This window comes from Dermacentor variabilis, chromosome 1 (genome assembly GCF_050947875.1).
Source record: "Dermacentor variabilis isolate Ectoservices chromosome 1, ASM5094787v1, whole genome shotgun sequence".
Classification (NCBI taxonomy): Eukaryota; Metazoa; Arthropoda; class Arachnida; order Ixodida; family Ixodidae; genus Dermacentor; species Dermacentor variabilis.
The window spans coordinates 216,820,792-216,842,264 of record NC_134568.1 but is presented as its reverse complement, the minus strand read 5'-3'; the positions used below and the strand labels follow the sequence as shown (position 1 = coordinate 216,842,264).

At 45.9% G+C, this 21,473-nt stretch overlaps 1 protein-coding gene across 2 annotated transcripts in view; it reads left to right on the top strand.

Moving 5' to 3' along the window:
- CngB (Cyclic nucleotide-gated ion channel subunit B) overlaps positions 1-21,473 on the top strand; it is a 69,530-nt gene that overhangs the window by 42,085 nt on the left and 5,972 nt on the right. For both annotated transcript variants that reach the window (XM_075668739.1, XM_075668731.1), the window contains 11 exons: positions 439-566; positions 2,294-2,467; positions 3,079-3,287; positions 4,667-4,717; positions 5,434-5,520; positions 5,642-5,706; positions 6,167-6,292; positions 10,715-11,016; positions 19,462-19,559; positions 19,650-19,733; positions 19,845-19,963. In XM_075668739.1, coding sequence (XP_075524854.1) covers positions 439-566; positions 2,294-2,467; positions 3,079-3,287; positions 4,667-4,717; positions 5,434-5,520; positions 5,642-5,706; positions 6,167-6,292; positions 10,715-11,016; positions 19,462-19,559; positions 19,650-19,733; positions 19,845-19,963 — 1,443 coding nt within the window. The remainder of the gene's footprint in view (positions 1-438; positions 567-2,293; positions 2,468-3,078; positions 3,288-4,666; positions 4,718-5,433; positions 5,521-5,641; positions 5,707-6,166; positions 6,293-10,714; positions 11,017-19,461; positions 19,560-19,649; positions 19,734-19,844; positions 19,964-21,473) is intronic.

Genomic DNA, 21,473 nt, shown 5'->3' with positions numbered 1-21,473 from the left:
TCAATTTGATCGTCTTTTTATTATCTTTCTCAATAGCACCATTTCATTGAGTACCTTTTAAAGTATCTGCACTATTTCTTCAAATTTCCATCCTTATCCCACTTACAGTCTCCTTACAGCAATCGTTTCAAACGTTCCGGTGTGAGATTTCGAACAACGTCTTTTCACTGCAACATTTATTCCACAACCAGGTCATTTCACCTGCATAATAAACACAATGCCTTTCTGTATTTTTGTAAGGTTTCTTTCCGATCCTGCATTTAGTTCGCTTATACATTGCCGCGGACGCTTGCTGTGCACACATTTTTGCGAAAGCATTTCTCTGCACGCTCATGAATGATTATAATGGCATTAACAGCGTGACGGTAAAAGCAACCAGTGAACAGGGAAAAAGACTACAGCTACGCAACTGACAGAACTCTCTCTGACTCTGCGCAGCTCCGACTCTGAAAACACGACGGCCTCGGAGTTCGTGTCAGAGAGGATACAGACCCTGGTGCGAGCCTTTTCTCACCGATCACAGCGAGTCAAGGAACGCATCGCAGAACCTCCCACGCCAAGCCCAAGTAAGCTTTCCATGTGCCCTGTACAGCTTTTTTGAATGGCAAGGGGTGCAAATGGTCGCAAACAACTATGGACAGACGCCACACCAGTTGTACTATCAATCTATCTTGTGTCGCTGTGCATAGTATTGTTTAGTTTCTCATTGAGCTCAGTTAAATGTCGCATGTACCTGGCAGTGTACGCAAGTCAGTTTAACTATATTTAACGCCATGAATCACAATGCCGGTTCCTCTTGTTCCGCACATACTCAAGCAAGAGCTTCTCTGTAATGGAAGCGGGGTCCTTAACCTAAGGAAATGACAAAAAAAATTCACCGATGATTGGGCTACTCCCTAATGCAAAAGTTGAGCGCAGCCCCATGCGTGTTTTCATTTCGCGATATATTGAGTCATCGCACAGATCACCGCACCGAGTGGCAGAGCCGCGACGCGCGGCGCTATATATAGACCAGCCACACAGTTGCCGCTTCCCGGCAACTGCAGCTTAAGCAACCGTAATCTTTACCAGGAAACGCTTGCGGCGAACGCCATGCGCGAAGGCGAGCTTTTTGGTTCTCTTTTTGTTTCCCCGCACCGCCGGTGCCGCCACTGCCGCGGATGCGCGGACGTGACTGCCATCTGGAGGCGCTTCAAGGTGGCTTCCTCCGCTTTCCTCCTCATGCTTCCGCTGCACCCTCCTCCTGCGCTTTCCTCCTCGCGCTCTCTTGGCTCTCGCCGTCTTTCATCAGCGAAGGATGAAAGAGCGTTCGCTCTTTCGCTGTGCTCGTTCGCTCAGTTACGCTGAGAAACGCCGACGCTCAACGCAGGAACAGACGCCTAAGAGCTGCACTATTAAATATGTATCTTTGTGCCTGTGTATAGAGGAGTTTAGTGGAAGGGGTAGAAAATAGTCTACTTCCAGCTTCTCCATTTTACTTGTAAATACAAGCAAGCATCCAACGCATAATATTGCCCATTTTTAGCGATTCAGACGATTACTACGCACTGCCCACTTATGTCATTGTTCTTAATGAGTACCCTTCAGCCGCGACATGGTTTAACTGTAGACCACTCAAAATTATCCCACTTTTACGTGACCGCTCTTTCTTTCTTTCTTTCTTTTTGTTTGTTTGTTCGCCCAGTGGTCTATATCCAACAATAGCAACATATGTGTCTCCTTCTGAGTTGTTTTCAAATTAATTTGAGCGCTGTACTCTCATCCCCTCGAGTCACTTTAGAAATATTTGATACGGAAGGCTTGCTGAAGCCAAGCTGTTTGCTGTAACATTGAATAAAAATATGCCGTAACTACCGAGCGCCTTTTGTAACGTGCAGGACGCTCAAGTTTTTTACACTATGCCGAGGATCGACTGTTCATCACAAGTTTATGGTCGCGCAAAAACCATTTTCGCAGTGCATAATTCACCGCTAAAGTTACCAAGTCGAATAGGTGGTTCGTGCTAGTCCCGCATAGCTACATACTTGTAAAAATTCTTACCGTTAGAGCTGCAGTTTGTTGCAGTAAGTACTTTTCATGTCTTCAATTCCTCGTGTCACCTCGTTCACTGTTTGCGTCTTATTTCGACGCAGCATAATGGAGGAAACGTTACCTTGTTACATTCTGACCAATGCTACATTATCGAAGGAACATCTACATACCTGTCCCATACTACCTACAGCAGCGCCACGTGCTTAGTCACAAGCGCACTTGTTCCTAGCCGCATAGAACAAAGCTCGTCTTCGCCACGCAGCCCCGCCGCCGGAGAAGCGCGAGGACTACGAGAGTCGGCTGCGGTTGGATTCGTTCGCACTCGTCGAAGACGTGCCGGCCGAGAGCCAGGCCGATTCGGAACAGTTCATCAGGATAGGCTGTTGCTCTTTTTCTAAGAAGGCCTGTACTTTTCCAAGGACCATCGACCCTCAAAGTAAGTAGGGCAACTGTGAACTACAGATATCAGTGTTGTAAAGCGCCTTGAAATGGGCGATGTCAGAGAATATGAATTAACGAAGCTTGTTTGCGAGGAGAACTGCAAGTTGGTAGCATTTTCAAAAGATATTTTCTGTAAGGGCAAGTATCCGACTGGCACCAGTATTGGATTACCTCACATAAATGTATCGCTTTATTTTACCACCCCGCCTGTTGAAGTTCAGGTTCTGTTTTAAGGGGAGCTAAAGTTGGTATTGACTCGTTGTGCACTAACAGCTCAGAGAACAACGGTGGACACCGGGAACCAGGGAACAGCGTGCGTAACCACGAGTTCGTATTGAATCATTGCGCTCGGCAGCTCTCGAAGAGTGACGTTTCGTGGCTTACCCTTGTTTTTGTGTGCATGGTGCGTTACCGACATAATACGTGATATACATTCGTTTTAAATAGTACGACAGAGCAGAGGCTTATAGAGAATGCGTAATTTGATGGTTGTTGACGTGTAGAATATATCACAGTGCATAAGAACCTGTACCCACTCCTAGACGTGTACGTTGCAACGACGCAAGTGACCGAAGGGAATGCAGAAGCGAATGGCTTGCACCGCAGGCAAGCTGTACGTATCATGGCAACTGGCAGTGAGCGTGTGCTTTCTGTACAACTGCTGGGCCATCTTCCTACGCGCCGTGTTCCTGGAAGGTTCGCACGCCGACGAGGCCGGCTTCTTCGCCTGCGACTACCTGTCCGACCTGGTGTACCTGCTCGATATACTTCTCTTCAAGTCGCGCATCAGGTTCCACTCCGCCGGCATGTGGGTGGTAAGCCCAGTAATCACTCGCGTTTTTATGTCAGTCATCGAGATAACAGTTATCGGGATATGTCAGTTATCGGGATAACAATTATATGGGTGCTCCGAGTGCATTTCTGCCGTGGTGTTCCGTATAAAGTACAAGGGCGAGGACAGTGTTGCGGCGTGCCGTATCGAGTGAAAGCGCACGAGGGTGAGCTGACGATGGTGGCTCAACCTCGCGCGCGCAAGCAAGGAAAGCGGGTAGGAAGCGAGCCGTCTGCCATCGCGCCCAAGGTACCGGGGAGAGAGTGGGGGGGGGGGGGCGTTCTACTCTGGCGGTTGCTGCGTATGCGCGGCCACGCGGGCCCTATCTTGAAAGCGATCTCCGACGGGGACAGTCTAGGTGCGATGAGGGCTGATAGTTTCGTGTGTGCTGTGTTCTCGCCGCTTAGTTCGCGTTGAAGCGAGAGGCAGCACGAAGGTCAACTAGCTCGCTGCTGCTGTCGCGCTTCCTCACTCCAACATTTTTACAGCGAGCTTCCGCGGTGATCGAGTGAGACGTGTTCACATTTTCTTGTGCGCGCGTGACGCAATGCTTGTTAATTTAGTTAGTAAACGAATGTTTACAAATCTATACGGCCGACAAAACTACTATCCTTACTTCTTATAGCTGTCTACTAATTTGCTATTGGAATTGATGCTTCGCCTTTCGGGCGAAACTGCGACTTTTTAAACAACGAGGAAGAAAATGCTATCAAATTTTAATTCAAAACGGAACGGATATGTTGGGGCTCAGCAAACGTGTTGGCGACTCCGAAACTAATTTGCATCTTAAGAGAACGTTGTGCTGGGATAGTTGATGTTTGAGTGAAAATATGAAATCTGGCGCAAAAATAAAGAAATAAGAAAAGGCGCAGGATGTACGGGAGCTTTGATGATTCGTCTCGCGCGTGGGGTGCATCCGTGAGTGTTGATTTAGTTCCTTAATTGCTTTCTTTTTTTATTCTTTATTTCTGCGCAAGTGTTCTCCCATTTACGCAGTTTTTTTCGTGTTTTTTTTTCTCTGAGCCTAATGAAGAACAAGTGTATTTATTACATTGTATGCTGCCCAATGTCTTTACATGTCTTTTTCCCCTGTCATCAACACGAGTAACTTTGATAAACCGGTTCTCGCAAACGAGCAATTTCCGTGGATTTTTTTTTTCTACTGCGAAGCTCGTTTTCTGAGAATCCCATATAGCCGCTGTAGCTTCATGCTACTAACTATAATGGGCGACAATTCTTCCGCTCGGGAAAACCTTTAATGCGCCCTTGTCTCTATAGAGTTGCCGCTAAGCATGCATTTTCTGTACAAGAAAGGCGCCTTCCAGACATTCACTGCACGCATGTTTTTTTTGTCTCTTGCAGGAAGATCCCAAACTCACCCGACGGAACTACTTCCGCAAGCTTATATTTAAGGTAACGGCGTAAATTTTAAACTTTTGCAATGTGTACTCTTGGATTGATTGAAAACATTTTTATTCGACTTGAAAATTCTACGAGTCGAGTGGAAGGTCAGCTTAGCCCGGCCGCCCTCTGGTTTCCTCCGCTGCCAGGGCCCGACCGACGAGCCATTGCAGCCGGTTAGGGTCGTCACTGCGAAGGATATCTTCCCGTTGCTCGAAAGTGGGGTTGAGAATGGGCTCTACCTCGGGGTGAAACTGCCAAGCCCATGTTTCGTGGTATTAGTCCGCGAGCTCTCTGCTTTGAGAGCATTGCGGATTGTAATTCGGGAGGTACCATAAGTGTAATTTTGCGAGGGATGAGAATGTGCTTGTGTTGTAACTATGTGGTATTTGCATGTTCTTAAATCTTGATGCATTATAGTTGGAACACTCTGTATACGAATGAAATCAACTCGAAACACGCAACTTAGCTTGTTTCTTTGTCGTCAGTTCTTTTTTTTTTTTCGTTGTGTGTAATCTCTAATTAATAGTATAGCTAACCAACCTTTAAATATTCACACAATTATCACTTCACCTGTTAAAGTTGGCTCGTTGAAAACCAAAAGAAAGGAATGCTTACTGTGGCCTAGCTTTTGCGTAGCCGTCCGTTATATTTTTTTTTTATTTTTTAGCCATTCGGTCATTTAGTTGAAACCGCCTGTACAATCTGTCGATGCAACTTTTTTGCAGATGGACGTAGCTTCCCTGCTTCCGTTGGACATCCTGTACTATTTTTACGGCGTCAACCCACTGCTCAGGTTGCCGCGTATGCTCAAGGCGAGTGCCCATGTTTTATGCACGCGCTGTGAAGACGACGCCGACCTAATATGGCGGCTTTCAAAACGCTGATCTCACTTTCTAATATATCATCACATGCGCATGTGCTTTTCCCACTCAGATACAGACATTCTGGGAATTTTTCGACCGCATTGATGCCCTCGCCAAGTCGCCTTATGTGATCAGGCAAGTGTTTAATTCAGTCACAAACATACAAAATAACGGCACTGTTTCGTACGAGTTTATGTCGCTCTGTGGCGTAAAGCTGTGAAGTAATCCTTACATAGAAAACATAATAAATGCGAGTACAAAGTGAGTATGAGATTTGACAACAACGATATCTTTTTTTTATTCCATGTTTTAGACTTCATTATTGTTGTGCGGGGAAACTTTCGGCACAAAACGACTCTAGCTGTAATAGATACAGTAAAATAGGCAGCTATTGCACGAATATTTGAGATTGTGAACAGTATTATAAAAAGAATTTGTTACATTTCTCGTCGCATCAGCCGATGCTGAAGTGTCATAGAGTTGTTCCATTTACGACTGTAAAAAGAGCGTGGGCAAGATTTTACTGAACATGCAAGTTCGTTTTAATGGTGGCAGTTGTTCTTGGGGTGTAATAGGGTTTCCCAAATCATTTCAGGGTCTTGCGAACGCTTCTTTACATGATGTACCTGATCCACCTCAACACTTGCGCCTACTATGCCATCTCCAAGTACGAAGGCATCGGCTCCAACCAGTTCGTCTTTCAAGGCGGAAACAAGACCGCGTGAGTACACTTTGCACGCGCTGCACCTTGCCTGTGCGCACGCGGTTACCGCATTTTGAAAATATGTATTTTGTTTTCCTATTCTTCTTTTCCTTTCGTTTATTATCCGTCGCCCCGAGTGCCCGATCCCGGCGATAACGGCGGTGCTACGCTGTCTGCGTCAGTGACGAAGTGCGACAGAAGTGGAGAATGAAATGGATCGTTGCAAAATACGACTCCCAAATGTGTAAAACGGACGATGCTCAGGATACTTCTTGTTGAGCTAGCTAGTTGGTGAAACATAGCTATTAGAAGAGGGGTGCCAATTAACACACATATACAGCCGAAGTAGAAGGAACGAGCCCAAGTGTGTTGGCAGCCATTGCAGCACAAGATGACTTTGCACCGGCGGCACTAGTGGTGAAGTTTATGCGAAGTTTAGACAGAGCACAAGCAGGCGTCATACTCTGGGACTGCTCACTTCGGTTGAATTCGAATCTATACGTACGAGCATAATGTGAGCATAGACGTATCTACTGTTTGGATCCCACCGATGGCATCGGTTGTTGGGAACTCGGCGCTGACGCCCGTGGTTGTACCTGGGTCGCAAGCCCCAAGGGTAGCGTTGGCCTGGCGGCCTGGGGTACAACTGGAAGCATCCGAAGGTCCCGGCAAAGCATGAGTCGACTGGTAACAACAAACAACTTGTTTATTTTAACATTGCAAAGAGTTGGCGGTCAGGTTGACCGAAGTAGAGAGACGGGAGAGCACTTTACTCAACAGAAGAAATCGGAGCCCTCCTTTTGGCGTCCGGGGGCAGCTGTTTTTATACTCTCGCAGTTGAGGGCAAGAAGGAACCCCTCAATAGACGAGCACGTGATTGTACAATGGGCTAATGGTGACGCACACTGTCGTAGCGCCGCCGGTCGGGCACAAAGACTGGAAGGAGAGGGTGACCCCTGCTGTCGCATCGCCTGGTTCGGGCACAATGACTGGAAGGAGAGGGTGACCCCTGCTGTCGCATCGCCTGGTTCGGGCACAATGGCACATACACTCACACACGCACATGAAGACACGTGGCATCGGAACATGCCTGGAAACGCCTGGAAACGTCTGGCGGGGAGCGTTGCGGCGACGCCGAACGGGCCAAAATGTCTGCCGCCCCGCCGCAGTCGCGCCTGGAAACGCCTGGAAACGCCTGGCGGGGAGCGTTGCGGCGACGCCGAACGGGCCAAAATGTCTGCCGCCCCGCCGCAGTCGCGCCGGCAAAACCGCGTGTCGCAGGCGAAACGCAACACTACCCACTTGCCCCCCACTGTCAGAAGTGGGGGTCACAGTGTAGGCCATTCGCTCCTCCACTTTAGAAAGCGGGTACTGTCGGCTGTGCTCTGGCAAACCCAACAAAACAACAGGTGAAGCCAAGTTTTCTTTCAGAATAGCACCCGCGTAAATATGCTTTCTTTACTAGGCATCCCCTGATTAGGCAGCGAGGCTTGTCTTTCGGGCCTCGCTGCCTCGCGCTGTAGCAGACGACGCTCGGACGCGCCTTGCAGAGGAGGCTGTCGTCAGACAGTCCAAAACAAGTTTCACTTTCCGCCGCTTCCATCAACCATGCATGTCTATTGGGGCTGTCTAACCTAACCAACTTTGAATACTCAAAATCAGCTTTGTTTTGTATAATTTACCGGTCTGTAATCACTTGTCATTTTAGCAATTTTGTCACTTAATTTAGACACTTTCTTGTCTGTTTAGCAACAAAGTTTTCTATTTGCTAACCGGTGACTTTATTGGCGACTTGAACAAACAATTGGCGACATTTTAGTGACTTCGAAGTTAAGAAAGTTGCTTAGAAAACGACCCTCCTGAAGGCAGTGCAATATTCAAAAGCCAGTTGTATTGGCCGAAACTCGCTGTACGACGCACAGGCTCCGTAACCATGATGAAGTAACGGTTAGGCCAGGTTAGTGTACACCTTGTTAATGCACCACTTGTACCAAATGTTAATGCCATCCTTAAGAAACATCATAACATATTCATGCAGAGTAATCGCCTCAGCAATGTGTTTCTGGAGCCGCCACACGCAGCTTACCGACGATCAAAAAACTTACGCGACATACTAACGTCTACTAAGACAACCAAACCTGTTCACATAGGCTGTCATCCTTGCAACAAGTCACGTTGCAAGGTCTGCGCTCACATGATGACTTCGTGGGCGGAGTGTTATGAGCACCGCCTCAAATTTTAGCTTTAAAAGGCCCCTCACCAGGTCTGGCCATTTTGAAATGACAAGCGCAGAGCATACAATGCGCGATAACGATTGTGTCTGCAAAGTATTACATCGCTACGCGCCGCGCAAAGATCTGAAATTTCAAACCGAACGCCGTTTTCCCTTCTCCTCGCGGCCGCCGCGCTCCAAGCCGGAGGATGATGTACACGCGCTAGTGCGCGTACGTACACGTGTTCGCACTGTGACGTCGCTCGTGGTGACACGTGAGTTTGAGAATTATTCAAGACAACATCTGTTACATGTGTAATATGTTGCTAGAATAGACGAATTAAATCTTAGAGAAATAATAAGACACACAAACTGAATGTGCATGTTTTTGTTTTACTTTGCAGCACAGCAAGAGAGATATACTTCCGTTTCGTCTGCTTGTTCCCATGTCGTGCAGTCGCGCGCGCATACACCGAAACTATGTCGTTTTTTTTACCGTGTTCCAGTGCGGGATCATGCTCTGTGATCCGCTTGTGTCTGCCTCAGTATTCGTGCGCACAGACTTATACCGCCAGTCAGGTCTCCTTGTGCACAGCGCGCAAAATCGTGTGCTTCGCGAAACAAAACAATCGCAACAGCTCGCACGCGACCCCGTCAGCGGAAGTGCGCCGCGCCGCAGAAAAGCGAGGAGAAAAAAATATGAAGGCGGGGCCCGTGACGTTTGCGTCACGCGATCCTCGAGGTCCGGTATGGGAGAACGCAAGGCAGGAATATGCTTTTTTTTTTAATTCTGCCATAGCCGCAGACGAGGCTCATTTCTGTCTCGAACTCATACACGTGTGCTAATTGGCCAACAAGACTGTCTTTATAAATTTAATCTGATAATGCACGACCACGTAAGCTCCCAAGAGTCCTCCGTGTGTGATCGAATTGTTTAAGTGTGCCCCTCGAGTTATACAAATGCTTCCAAGGAGAGCGCTTGTTACCCTGACGAAGACAAATCTTGCCAAACTCTGACTCCCCTTGTAGCCCACTGTTGATCGCTTCGTCATCTTCCTGCGACTCATTTGTTTTGTTTGTAATGCTCCATTTGTGCTTTCAATAAACCGTGCTCCATAACATGAAATGTAATGACGTAAACTTGATAACATGATGAATGCTAGCATGTGAACGTCGTTTTACGTTAATGGTAATGCTACTTTACTCGAAAGCTATAAGTATTCGATATTCGGGTCAATACAGTTTGCCTCCGGCTCTTTTCGATTCGGTGGCAAAATGTACTGTTCGTGCACCCCTAGAAGAGCCTAACGACCAAGTAACGAGTGATGAAACGAAAAATGATAGGCGTAACGTTGAAAGACAGGGAGGCGGCAGCATCGAATAAATAAGCAAACTAGTATAGCTGATATTCTATAGCTGAAATTGAGGGGAACAAGTGGGCTGGCGTTTGTCATGTCAAGGGGTTTGACGTCCCGAAACTGCACGGCGGGTCTCGAGGTACAGTGTACGGCATAGTGGATTGCTACGGAATAGTTTTCACCGCCTGGGGTTCTTCAGCGTACACCCAATGCACGACACACGAGCGCCCTTGCGTTCCGTCTCCATGCGTACAACAGATCACCGGTTGCCTATTAGAGTAACAAAATGGGCGCCAAGGAAAACGAAAGTCAGACGCGTCGAGGATGGGAGAGGATTAGATGTTGTGATTAGGTTTAAAATTTTCAGGCGTAGGATGGAGCCGGTCGACACAAGACAGGGACGATTGGATCTGGGGAAGAGACCTTTGTGCTTGCAGTAAACAGTGCAGTGAAATTTTAATGGCTATGATCATTATTGTGGTGATGAATTAATGAATCAACGAATGAATACAAAGGTCTCAGAGTTCGAAAGACTGAAAAGGCGTGACCTCCTGTTTGTGCATATATATAGTACATCATGAAAATAATACTATACTGTTACAGGTCGCACATAAAAGAAAAACTGAACATACATGAACAAAATTTAGTGCGATAGAAATTTTAATGAGCAACAGCTAGCTAGCTGCAGAAAGCACGCATGATACAAAACGACTAGCGTATTTGGCACTATAGTCAACACAAGTTCTCTTCATGTGGTTAGATTGGCGATGCCTTTATTCCTGCACGCAATTAACTTCATAACGAGGTTCAGTGTAAAGTCTGCGACAGGCAGTCGCTGTTGACGGCGGTGTTCTGATCTTGCTTGCGCAGGTACGTGCGCTGCTTTTATTTCGCCTTCAAGACGGCCACGTCGATCGGGAAGAATGCGAAGCCTAGCAACGAGTTGGAGTACGCGTACATGACGCTCTCGTGGTTGCTGGGCGTTTTCCTGTTCGCCTTCCTGATCGGCCAGGTGCGCGACATTGTGGCCACGGCCACGCAGGGCCGCACACAGTGCCGCCAGGCGGTCGACGCCTGCGTGCGACACCTGCGCCGCCTCGGCCTGCCCGACGACCTGCAGCGACGCGTCCGCCTCTGGCTCAATCACACCTGGGCGCAGAAGAAGACGCTCGGTGAGCAACGGAGAGGTTGTGGCCGGTTCGGACCTGTGTTTACCTGCTTCGGTTTCCTTTCCCTTAAATGATTCTCCATCCGCAAATGCTGGCTACGCTTCACTTCTCCTATTATTTGCTTGCCCTCACCAAGTTTTGGTTTCTTAGGTAGAAGCGCAAAAATAGTTCATTACAGACATTCGCACAAACATTAAGAAAAAAAAGAAAGCAGGAGGACGGGAGATGGGGGCGGGGGTGAAGGAGGAGGATATCACAGGCGCAGTATCATACTATCACGTACCTGCTATTTCGTAGCAGTATACGTGGAGAAAAACGTATCGCCAATTGGGGCTCCGTTGCACCTCTCAACTTCCAGCGCTCCGCTGCATGAAAAAGAGTGCGCACGTTTCCCCGAATGCTTCGCTACCTTAGAGGCACCCGCTATTCATGCCCTTTAATGTGAACTTCCAAGTACAGCAGATGAAGAATTCAACATTCTATCCAGTCATTCACTGCCGAACAGTGTTAAGGAGCTCCCGAATAATTTTTTTCCGACTTCAAGGTCATTTCGTCCTGCATTATGTGCGTTAATTGAAAACTGTACATAACGGGATTTAATTCAGGACGACATTCATTTGGGCTAGATGCTGCATACTTGAATTAGGAAGGAACAGCGCCAACTAAGACTATCACGAGAGGGAGAACGACACAGGACAAGCGCCAACTTCATCTATCTTTATTCACCGAAAAATCAGCAAATATAAGGTAGATCACAGACATGCGCACAATGACCATAATGCATAGTCTGCCAAACCGTTCTAGATAGAACATTTCGCTTTTGAAGAGGGTCACGGAAGTATCACTAAAACAGTTTTTTCCTCTCTTCTTTATATGGAACGCTTCCAAAACCTCACGTGCCTTTGTTTCCCTGCTTCTGCCAAGAATCTTTATCTCTCCGAACCGTGGTTCACACTTCTTGCAGTACTGGCATTGTTTCCGTGGCGAATGTTCTGCCCCTCGGTCACACGCAGTGCAAGTTGCACAATGTTGCGAAAGATGCGCACCTCCTCCTTTCAGCGACCGCACATGTTCAGCTGCACGGTCATTCACGCATCTACCCGTTTGGCCCACATAGGTTTTCCCGCAGGTCAAAGGTATTTCATATACAACACCAGCAGTGGCGTAGGCAGAAATTTCGTTCGGGGGGGGGGGGGGGGGGGGGGGCTCACAATGCAGCTCGGCCTCCTTCAAAGAGGAAACATTAGGTCGGATGCTCCTATCTAAATACATGTAGAAGGAGAATTCGTTTTTCTCGGCAACCACTGCACCAAATTTGATGAGGTTTGTTGCACTTAAAAGAAGAACTTACATTCTAGTGATTGCTTGCTTCGAATTTTCGATTTAGGCCGTCAATATTTTATTGAAAAGTGGAAAAAATCGAAAATTTTCATAAAACAAAACAATAAAGTTTACAACTCTGTAAATCAGCAATGAAAATTGATATCACAATTCTGTGAATTGCACATAATAGTTCATCTACAGCGGACAAAATAGATGTTACGCATGAGTCTCAAAAAATTAAGTATTATGGAAATACGGCTTTTGCAGAACCCTTGTACCTAACATAACCAATTCACGTAAGATACAAATAGACCTGTCGAATTTGTCCGCTTTGAGTAGTGTAATGGATGCCGTCTACAGAACCGCGATATCTGTTCTGATGCAGAGCTATTAACTTGTAAACTTCGTGCTTCTATTTTTTTTTCTAAGTTTCGAATATTTCAAAATCTTTTAAACAAAGTTCGGGCCCAAAATCGAAATTCCGCTTCCAACAGACACTACAGTTTAACTTACTCTCTCAAATGCAACAAATTTAATTAAAAGCGATACAGGAGTTATCTCAGAAAAGCGTTTCTGCGTTTTACATGTATCTGAATAGGCCGCGTCGGAGTTGGGCCTGAGCTAAAGCTTCCTCTTACACAATTTGTCTAGGGAACAAATACATCAATAATAACTGCATTGCCCTTGCCAAAGATGCTGCAAATGAATTCTTGAACGCTACGCACTGCCAATACAAGTAAAATATGTATTTTTCATAAAATATTATACTCGTATGTGCCAAAAATTATGCCCAACATAACTGATGTCAATGCTTCCATGTTTTGTCTATTTAGTAAGCAAAGAAAATATCACACGAACTTTAGAACTACATCGGTTCGAAACCAGCAAAGCAGTGCATGCCGCTGATCTGAAAAATGTAAAGGCCATGGAATGAACAAGTTGAGGACAAATATGTTAATGAAACTTTGTCATTCAAGATCCTTGTTTACATTCTTGTACATATGCAACGGCCAGTGAAAAATTTCAATGACGCTGTCATTTGTTCCAATGTATTACGCAGGAGCAGCTGTCACCGGTCGTGTATCGTGAGTAGTTGCACCGAAATTATAGTCGCAATAGGGAGCACGTATAAAAAGCAGGAGTTCTGCAGAATATACGAGGGCGAGTCAAATGAAAGTGAGCCAATGCGAATATATGACAAACGGGGTACTTTATTTAAAAGTAGCCTTCATGAGCATTTAGACATTTGTCCCATTGACTAACGAGTCGCGTAAATCCCGCCTCATAAAGCTTCTTGCGTTGTTGCTTCAAAACGTCTGCAACTGACTTTCACGTCATCGTCCGAGACGAATCTGGTTCCCTTGAGCTGTTTTTTCGGTTGCCCCAAAATTTGGAAGTCGCAAGGCAACAGGTCTGAGCTGTATGGCGGATGTTGCAGCGTTTCCCGCCTGAACTTTGCCAGTTTTGTATTCACCACATCAGCGACGTGGGGACGGGCATTGTCGTGGAACAAGACGACCCCATTCGTCAATTTTTCACGTAGTTTGTTCTTGATTGTGACATGCAGCCGTTGCGGCGTTTCACAATATCGGAAACAATTGATAGTCCCTCAATATTGAGCAAATTCTATCCGTAATGGCCCCTGACAATCGAAAAATAAAAGTGAGCAACACCTTTCCGGCGGAAATGACGGCCTTTGCTTTCTTTGGGGGTGGTGAATTCGAATGTTTCTATTGTAAACTTTGCCGTCATGTTTCAGGCTTGTAGTAGTGGCATGATGGTTCGTCTCCGACCACAATTGCAGACAAGAAATCATCACCCTTATTGTGGTACCGGATCAGATGAGTAAAGGTAGCGCCGAACTACTCCGTATTCTGGCTGGGGTTCAAAATCTTGGGCATCCATTGCGCACACAAGAGCCGATAACCGAGATGTTCATGAATTAAGGCGTGAACGGTGACGGTGAACCGAACCGTGACTGATGTTCACACGTTCTGCCAGTTCATCGATGCTTATCTTCCGTTCTTATGTCATCAGCTCATCAACTTTCGCAATTTTGTTAGGGGTGATTGCACGATGGCTTTGGTCCGGTCTGGGATCGTCCTTGCGACTCTCACGTCCTTCTTTGAACCGCTTGTTCTAACCCTTCACAGTGGCCAATGAAATGCAATGTTCAATGTACACGGCAGCCATACGGTGACTAATTTCTTTTTGGGAAACACCTTCAGCTGTCAAAAACCTCACGGCACCACGCTGCTCAACTTCTGGTTACGTCACGCAGCCATGTTCAACACAGTGTACAAGCGCATTAAAGAACATTTACCCTCACACCTGCGTGTCACTTTTGCAAATGAGAGATGCCTGTGTGCTACGCGCAGGCCTTGCAGATAATTAACAGAACCATAATTGCGCATGGTGGGTAGGCTCACTTTCATTTGACTCGTCCTCGTACATTGGAAATGCGAAGATACAATGCAATATACAAATGCGAAAATACAGCTTGATAAAGGGCAAAAAAGTACCACTGGAAACAAAGCTCACTGCACGTATGCACGACACCTCGCAACAAGATATCTAAACATACGTATAAGTCTCCAATAAATCTACGTATCTAAGAAAAAGTCACGGTATATAATGGGTCAAACAAGGCAAATAAATATGTTGCGCAATCAGAGATTCAGAGAATCCTAGATCCCTCCCCAATTCCATCCACTTCCCCCGATGTATCGCGCGCGACGGAAGGCGACGCGCTTGCTCCTCACTTTTCTCCCTTGCGCACACAAGACTGAGCCACCATCGTCGGCTCACCCATTCCCCCCAGCCCCCACACGCTTTCACTCGAACATACAGCATGCGGCGCGCTGTCACAATGTTATCGCCCTTGGACATTGGACTTTATGCGGAACATGAGAGCGACGGCAGGAATGCGCCTAGAGTGTCCATATAATTGCTATCGCAATAATATAATAAGCGTATCCGGCAGCTGAACCGTACCATGGCCCATTACTTTCCGCAAAAGAAGTAACAAAATCGAACTTTCACCATGCGAGAATTCGCTGCGCCGCGACAATGCCTTTTTTTTTTTCTTTTGAGGAGCCGGGGCACCGAAACGAAAAAAAAAACGCGAGGTATGTTGGCCGCAGTCGAATGCCTACTTTGGGCAACTAACGTGGCTATTAAAGGAATATCGAAAAAGCACGAGACGCTCGGTCCACCAAGAACCATGCGCATACTGCTCGGTATCCTACACTTGCGAGACAAGACTTTCTGCAGAGGTTGCGCTCAAGCGAACGCGGTGCAATCCGTCGAGTCCCCACAGTGATGGCGGCGAGCCACCATTGTTTCTTTTTCTCGTCTGCTAGCTAGAAAGCGCCAAAAACTCTGCCAGGCGAAAATGCACTCGGCCAGAGAAAACCGAACGCGAACCGAAGTGCGCCGCACGGTGGTCGGGTCAACACGAGAACAACGCATGCGCTCTGGCTGGCTCTGGCAGCCCGCGGGTAGGGGAGCGAGAACAAAAAAATTTAAGAGGCTCAATGTGTCCTCGCGATTAAAAGTCAAAGTAAAAAAATAATAATAATGACGTAGTTACCTCTGCTGGCTTTAGTGTCTTCACTGGATGCTTTGGCGCAGATGAAAAAAATTTTGATATTTTTTTATGTGACATGGCGGCACGAATGAACCACCACAACGCTTCGCCTAATCGGGCCTCGCTGCGGGCTTTGTCAACTTGTCTGATAGTGTCTTGATTTGGCTTGTCTCGTTGTATGGCCCGATGTACGACTTTGGAAAAGTTAATGAACCTTTGGCGTCAAATATTTATGGAAACATTAAACTTACAAAGTTCCGCAATCGTAAATCTAAAGCACACGTTTGGAAATCTCAATGCACCTTTCACATCAAAAGTTTATGAGAACTTTATACCTTTATACTTTATACATCCACGCGCTCCGTAGATTCCATGATAGAGTGTAGATTCCGAGGCCTCCGCGAGATGCCACGGCGAGCCCGTTCGCCATCAAAACATCCTTGAAACTTTGTGCTCGGATGGGGCTGCTTGCGTTATGTGACTCCTGGTGCACGGGCGTTGCCGTGAAATCCAGCCCGAGTTCGCAATTTTCGCGGTGAAATGGCTTTTCGAGCGTGAAAAAGACGTTCTAGACACAATCCAGAATGATTTCCGGCGCCGGGGGTTGCTTTGGTCGGTGGTGCATGTACAGCACGAAAAAATTTCGGGGGGGGGGGGGGGGGGCGGGGGGCTGAAGCCCCATAAGCCCTTTGGTCGGCGGTGCATGGACAGCACGAAAAAATTTCGGGGGGGGGGCTGAAGTTTCAATGCATAAAAAGGCGTTTTCATTAATACTGTAACTGGAACAACACTGCTTTCTTTACTCCAATTTTGTCTGCACTTATCTCAAAACTGGCGCTATTTTCGACACTCTAAGTTGATGTGCCTTGTGAAATCACTAGCTTCAATTCGTGCATTGCAATAGATGTGCTCAAAAGTAATTAGTTCTAAAGTTCAGTTGTTCAATTTGTTAATTAGTCAATTATTCATTTTGATTTCTTTAGTGTAGGTAATGTCTGCCTCTTTGAGTAATCCAGCTCAATAAGTAGATTTGTGCTATATGTCATAGAGGATCTTTTTAAATTCATCATCATCAGCCTGTTTTATGTCCACTGCAGAACTATCGCCCGCGAATTTCCTAATTTCATCGCTCCACCTAGTCTTCTGCTGTCCACGACTGCGTTTCCCTTCTCTTGGTACCCATTCTGTAATCCTAGTGGTCCAACGGTTATCTAACCGGCGCATTACACGACCTGCCCAGCTCCATTTTTTTATCTTGATGTCAATTAGATGTCAATGTCGTCTATACCCGTTTGCTCTCTGATCCAAACCGCTCTCTTTCTGCCTCTTAACGTTATGCCTAGCAATCTTCGTTCCGTCGCTCTTTGCGTGGTCCTTAATTTGTTCTCGAGCTTCTTTGTCAGTCTCCAAGTTTCTGCCCCATATGTCAGCACTGGTAAAATGCACTGATTGGATACCTTATTTCTATGATAATGGTAAGCTTTCAGTCAGGAGCTGACAATGTCTGCCGTATACGATCCAACCATTTTATTCTGTATATTTCCTTCTCATGATCAGGGTTCCCTGTGATTAATTGACGTAGGTAAACGTACTCCTTCACAGACTCTAGCGGCTGACTGGCCAACTTGAACTCTTGTTCCTTTGCCCGACTATTCATTATTATCTTTGTCTTCTGCATATTAATCTTCAACCCCACTCTTACACTCTCTCTGTTAAGGTCTTCAATCATTTGTTGTAACTCGTCTGCATTGTTGCTGAATAGAACAATGTCATCAGCAAACCGAAGGTTGCTGAGATATTCGCCGTCGATCCTTACTCCTAAGCCCTCCCAGTTTAATAGCTTGAATACTTCTTCCAAGCACGCAGTGAATAGTATTGGAGATATTGTGTCTCCCTGTCTGACCCCCTTCTTTATAGGTATCTTCCTGCTTTTCTTTTGTAGAATTAAGGTAGCTGTAGAACCTCTGTAGATATTTTCCAAGGTATTTACGTAAGCGTTCTGTACTCCTTGATTATACGTAATGCCTCTATGACTGCTGGTATCCCTACTGATTCAAATGCCTTTTCGTAATGTATGAAAGCCATATAGAGAGTCTTATTGTACTCTGCGGATTTCTCGATAACCTGATTAATGACATGGATGTGATCCATTGTAGAGTATCCCTTCTTGAAGCCAGCCTGTTCCCTTGGTTGAAATTACGTTAGTGTTAGAATAATACAATCGATCGGTAAGAAATATAATCGTGATTAAATCGTGAATGTAAGTGGATATCTCCAGCATACGCAAGTACAAGAGACAGTTTCGGATAAATACTAGACAAACACAAAACAAGGCAAACAAGAAAAATTGCGCCTATCTAAAGCTGAACAAGGAAACGAGTGTCATTCTTTAATAGTTGTGTTTCTCACAAACTCCACCTTCGTTCCAAGGTGCAACGTTCTTTTTTTTTCCCTTTGTTCCACGTATTGAAAGGCAGGTGAAAATAAATTGCAGTTAGGACTTACAGAAACAGATGTCGGCATATGGTAAGCGCTTCTGCCTCCAGATATACGATGGAATATCGGCTGTCAACTGCTTCCAAGAAGCATACCCTAGCTGGTTTGTTAAAGGAAACACGCGCGCACGGACCGTTAAGCACTTCCTAACGTCAAATGTATGCGCAAAATGAAGCGTGGCATGTTTCCACCTTCAGGCATGCTCGCTGCGCCAACTGTATTTTATGCTAATGGCTACGTCTCAATACGGCGATGAACATTCCTTAGGCGTTTTCCACGAGACAATCCTTTCATCAGCGCGTGCCTAGACGATGCGGGGCCCGAAGTAGACTGTGCCGCGCAAACAAAGGAACTCGCTTCGAGGTGACGACTGCCGCGAGGATCACTCTACCTGAACCTGACCCTGACAAGCTCAACTAATTGATAAAAAGGGCGAACGTCCAAGGCTACCGTGGGAACAGCGTCAACCTCAGATTTACAGATTGCTACACGTTCGCGCCATATGCGGGGACGACGGTGCAACACAGGAGGCGGAATTCGACGGAACGGTGCGACGTCATGTTCAACAGAGCCTGTTCAACTATTCAGCCTGAAATTTTCGCGGCGCGCTCGTGTAAACGATAGCCGGCCGGGTTGAGCGAGTGTCGAGCCAGAATGCCTGCGCGACTGCATGGGCCAGCCTGGCATTCAGCTCGACCCATTCGTAATGTGCCTGTAAACGGGTCGGGTCGCCGTTCTCCGCCAAAGAACAGGACACAGTACTCGCGCGCTCTGCGACCTCAGCCCTGTGGAACCTGGATTTCGTTCATGTAAACGCTGTCAGGTCAGGCTGCCTAAGGCCGACTTCTGACTAGACTTAATAAAGTCGGGTGTTGAATGCAGTATTTGTTTCCACGTTGCATTCCTGCTTACGCGTTTTCGTTTTACTTTATTTGACGTTGGGATAACGGAAGAGCCGCTGGTTTCTAAATTCAATGAAGTTGTGATGCCAAGTCAAGACGACATATAAAAAGCATTTTACTGTTTTCTTTTAAACGCAGACGAGAACACCATCTTGGCCACGCTCCCTAGAAAAATGAAGACCGACATCGCCATAAGCGTCCACTACAACACACTGGCCAAGGTTCAATTTTTCCAGGTATAATGCGGCCGGTCCAGTGAAGCAGTTCTGTTTTGGCCAGCCCAAACCGTTAATATATCTCATCTCTTTCTTTTCTGATTTGCGCAGGACTGCGAGCGGTCAATGCTGCGAGACCTAGTGCTAAAACTGCAGTCTGTTCTCTTCCTTCCTGGTGATTACATCTGTCGCAAGGTGTGCCTTTCGCTTTTTGTGTTCGGTCCACTACACGCACTTCCTTCATTGTAGGTTTCCTCAGCTCCGTTTCAGCTACATGGCATGTAAATTTTTTTTCCTTATTCTCAGGGAGAAATCGGTGTGGAAATGTACATCGTCAATAAAGGGGTCATCCACGTCATCGGAGGAGAAAACAACAACGTTGTGCTCGCAACGCTCACCGAAGGCAGCGTGTTCGGGGAAGTGAGGTAGGAGCCGCGCAGAGTTCAATTGGCATACTTGAGGGTCCTTACTGTTGCTGTAGTGTACGCTGCACCGGGGAGACGAGCGAGGAGGAGCCACACGTAAGCCACATTGCGAAGTCCCGTATTTGCCTTCTTGGAAAAAGCCCAAATTCAATCTGAGAAACGCACTATCTGCAGGCAAAATTCTGTGCAGGAGGTTGCGATTTTCAATTACTGCTCATATCCCCTTCTGAAAGAATGCGCGAGTAATTTCCGGAAGAGTCAGCTCTTTCACATCCATCCGCAGTCGATATTTCGGCTGCTGCTGCTGCTGCTCTGGCGGCTACCTGAGTTTGAAGTTTGAAGTTTATTACTTAGTTCAGACACAAAAATATTGATATTTAGTACAGAAAAAGGTCCCATAGTGTAAACACTGTAGGGGGACCTTTTATACAGTTAAAAAATATACTAATACTACTTGACAGCAAAAAAGGCAGCGAATTATAAAAATACGAAAATGCAAATACAAATGCAAATACATGGATGTGGCAAAAGAATAATACAATGGAAAATATAAAACGATAGGGATAAGGCTTAAGCTGAAGTAAGAAACGAAGCAAACAGTATTAAAAACGACAGAATTGAAGTTGTGTTTTAAAAGACCTATTCAATAAGCGGAGCTATAGTTTAAACATGAAATTGCGAAGCTGATGTTTGAATGACGATATAGAAAAGGCACATTTAATGTTAAAAGGCAATGAATTCCAAAGTTTGATTTAAAAAAATGCTACTCTTTGTGAACCATAGTTAGTTCGTACCTTAGGGAGTATAAAATTGTTATTTGAGGGAAAGCGCGTAATATTTGAGTTAGTAATGTGTCGGATAAGAACAAATTTCAGAAGGTTATGGTCTTTCACTACTTGATAAGCAAATGCGCAGGCATTAAATTTGATTAGATTGTCAATATTCAGTATGTGCAGTTCCCGGTACAGATCAGTAACATGTGAACGTCGGTTGCTCCAGGTGAGAATGCGAATGGCTTGATTCTGTACATGTTGGAGGGAACAAAGGTGGCAATGACATGTTTGACCCCAGGAAGCAATACAATAATTTAGATGACTGTGAATGAATGCATAATATAAGGTGACCAAAGCAGTCAAGTCAAAGTAACATGTAGCTTTAAGTAATACCCTAATACCATAGGAAGTTTTCCGCTGCAGCTCATTAATATGCAAACTAAATTTTAAGCGGGAATCAAGTTTGATACCAAGGAAGGAACAATAATCTGATAGATGAATATGATGTGTGTTTATAAAGAGAGGCATAACTTGCGCGTTATTTATTGACCTGGAATAGAAAATTAAGAACTTACTTTTCGATGGATTTATCAAAAGCTTATTTTTAGCACACCATGTACTAACGTTAATAAGTTCAGCGTTAAGGGTTGTTGAAATGTTGCTTAGAGAATTACTCGAACATAAGACAGTCGTGTCGTCAGCATATAAGATGCATTCTGATAATGTGGTTTGACGCT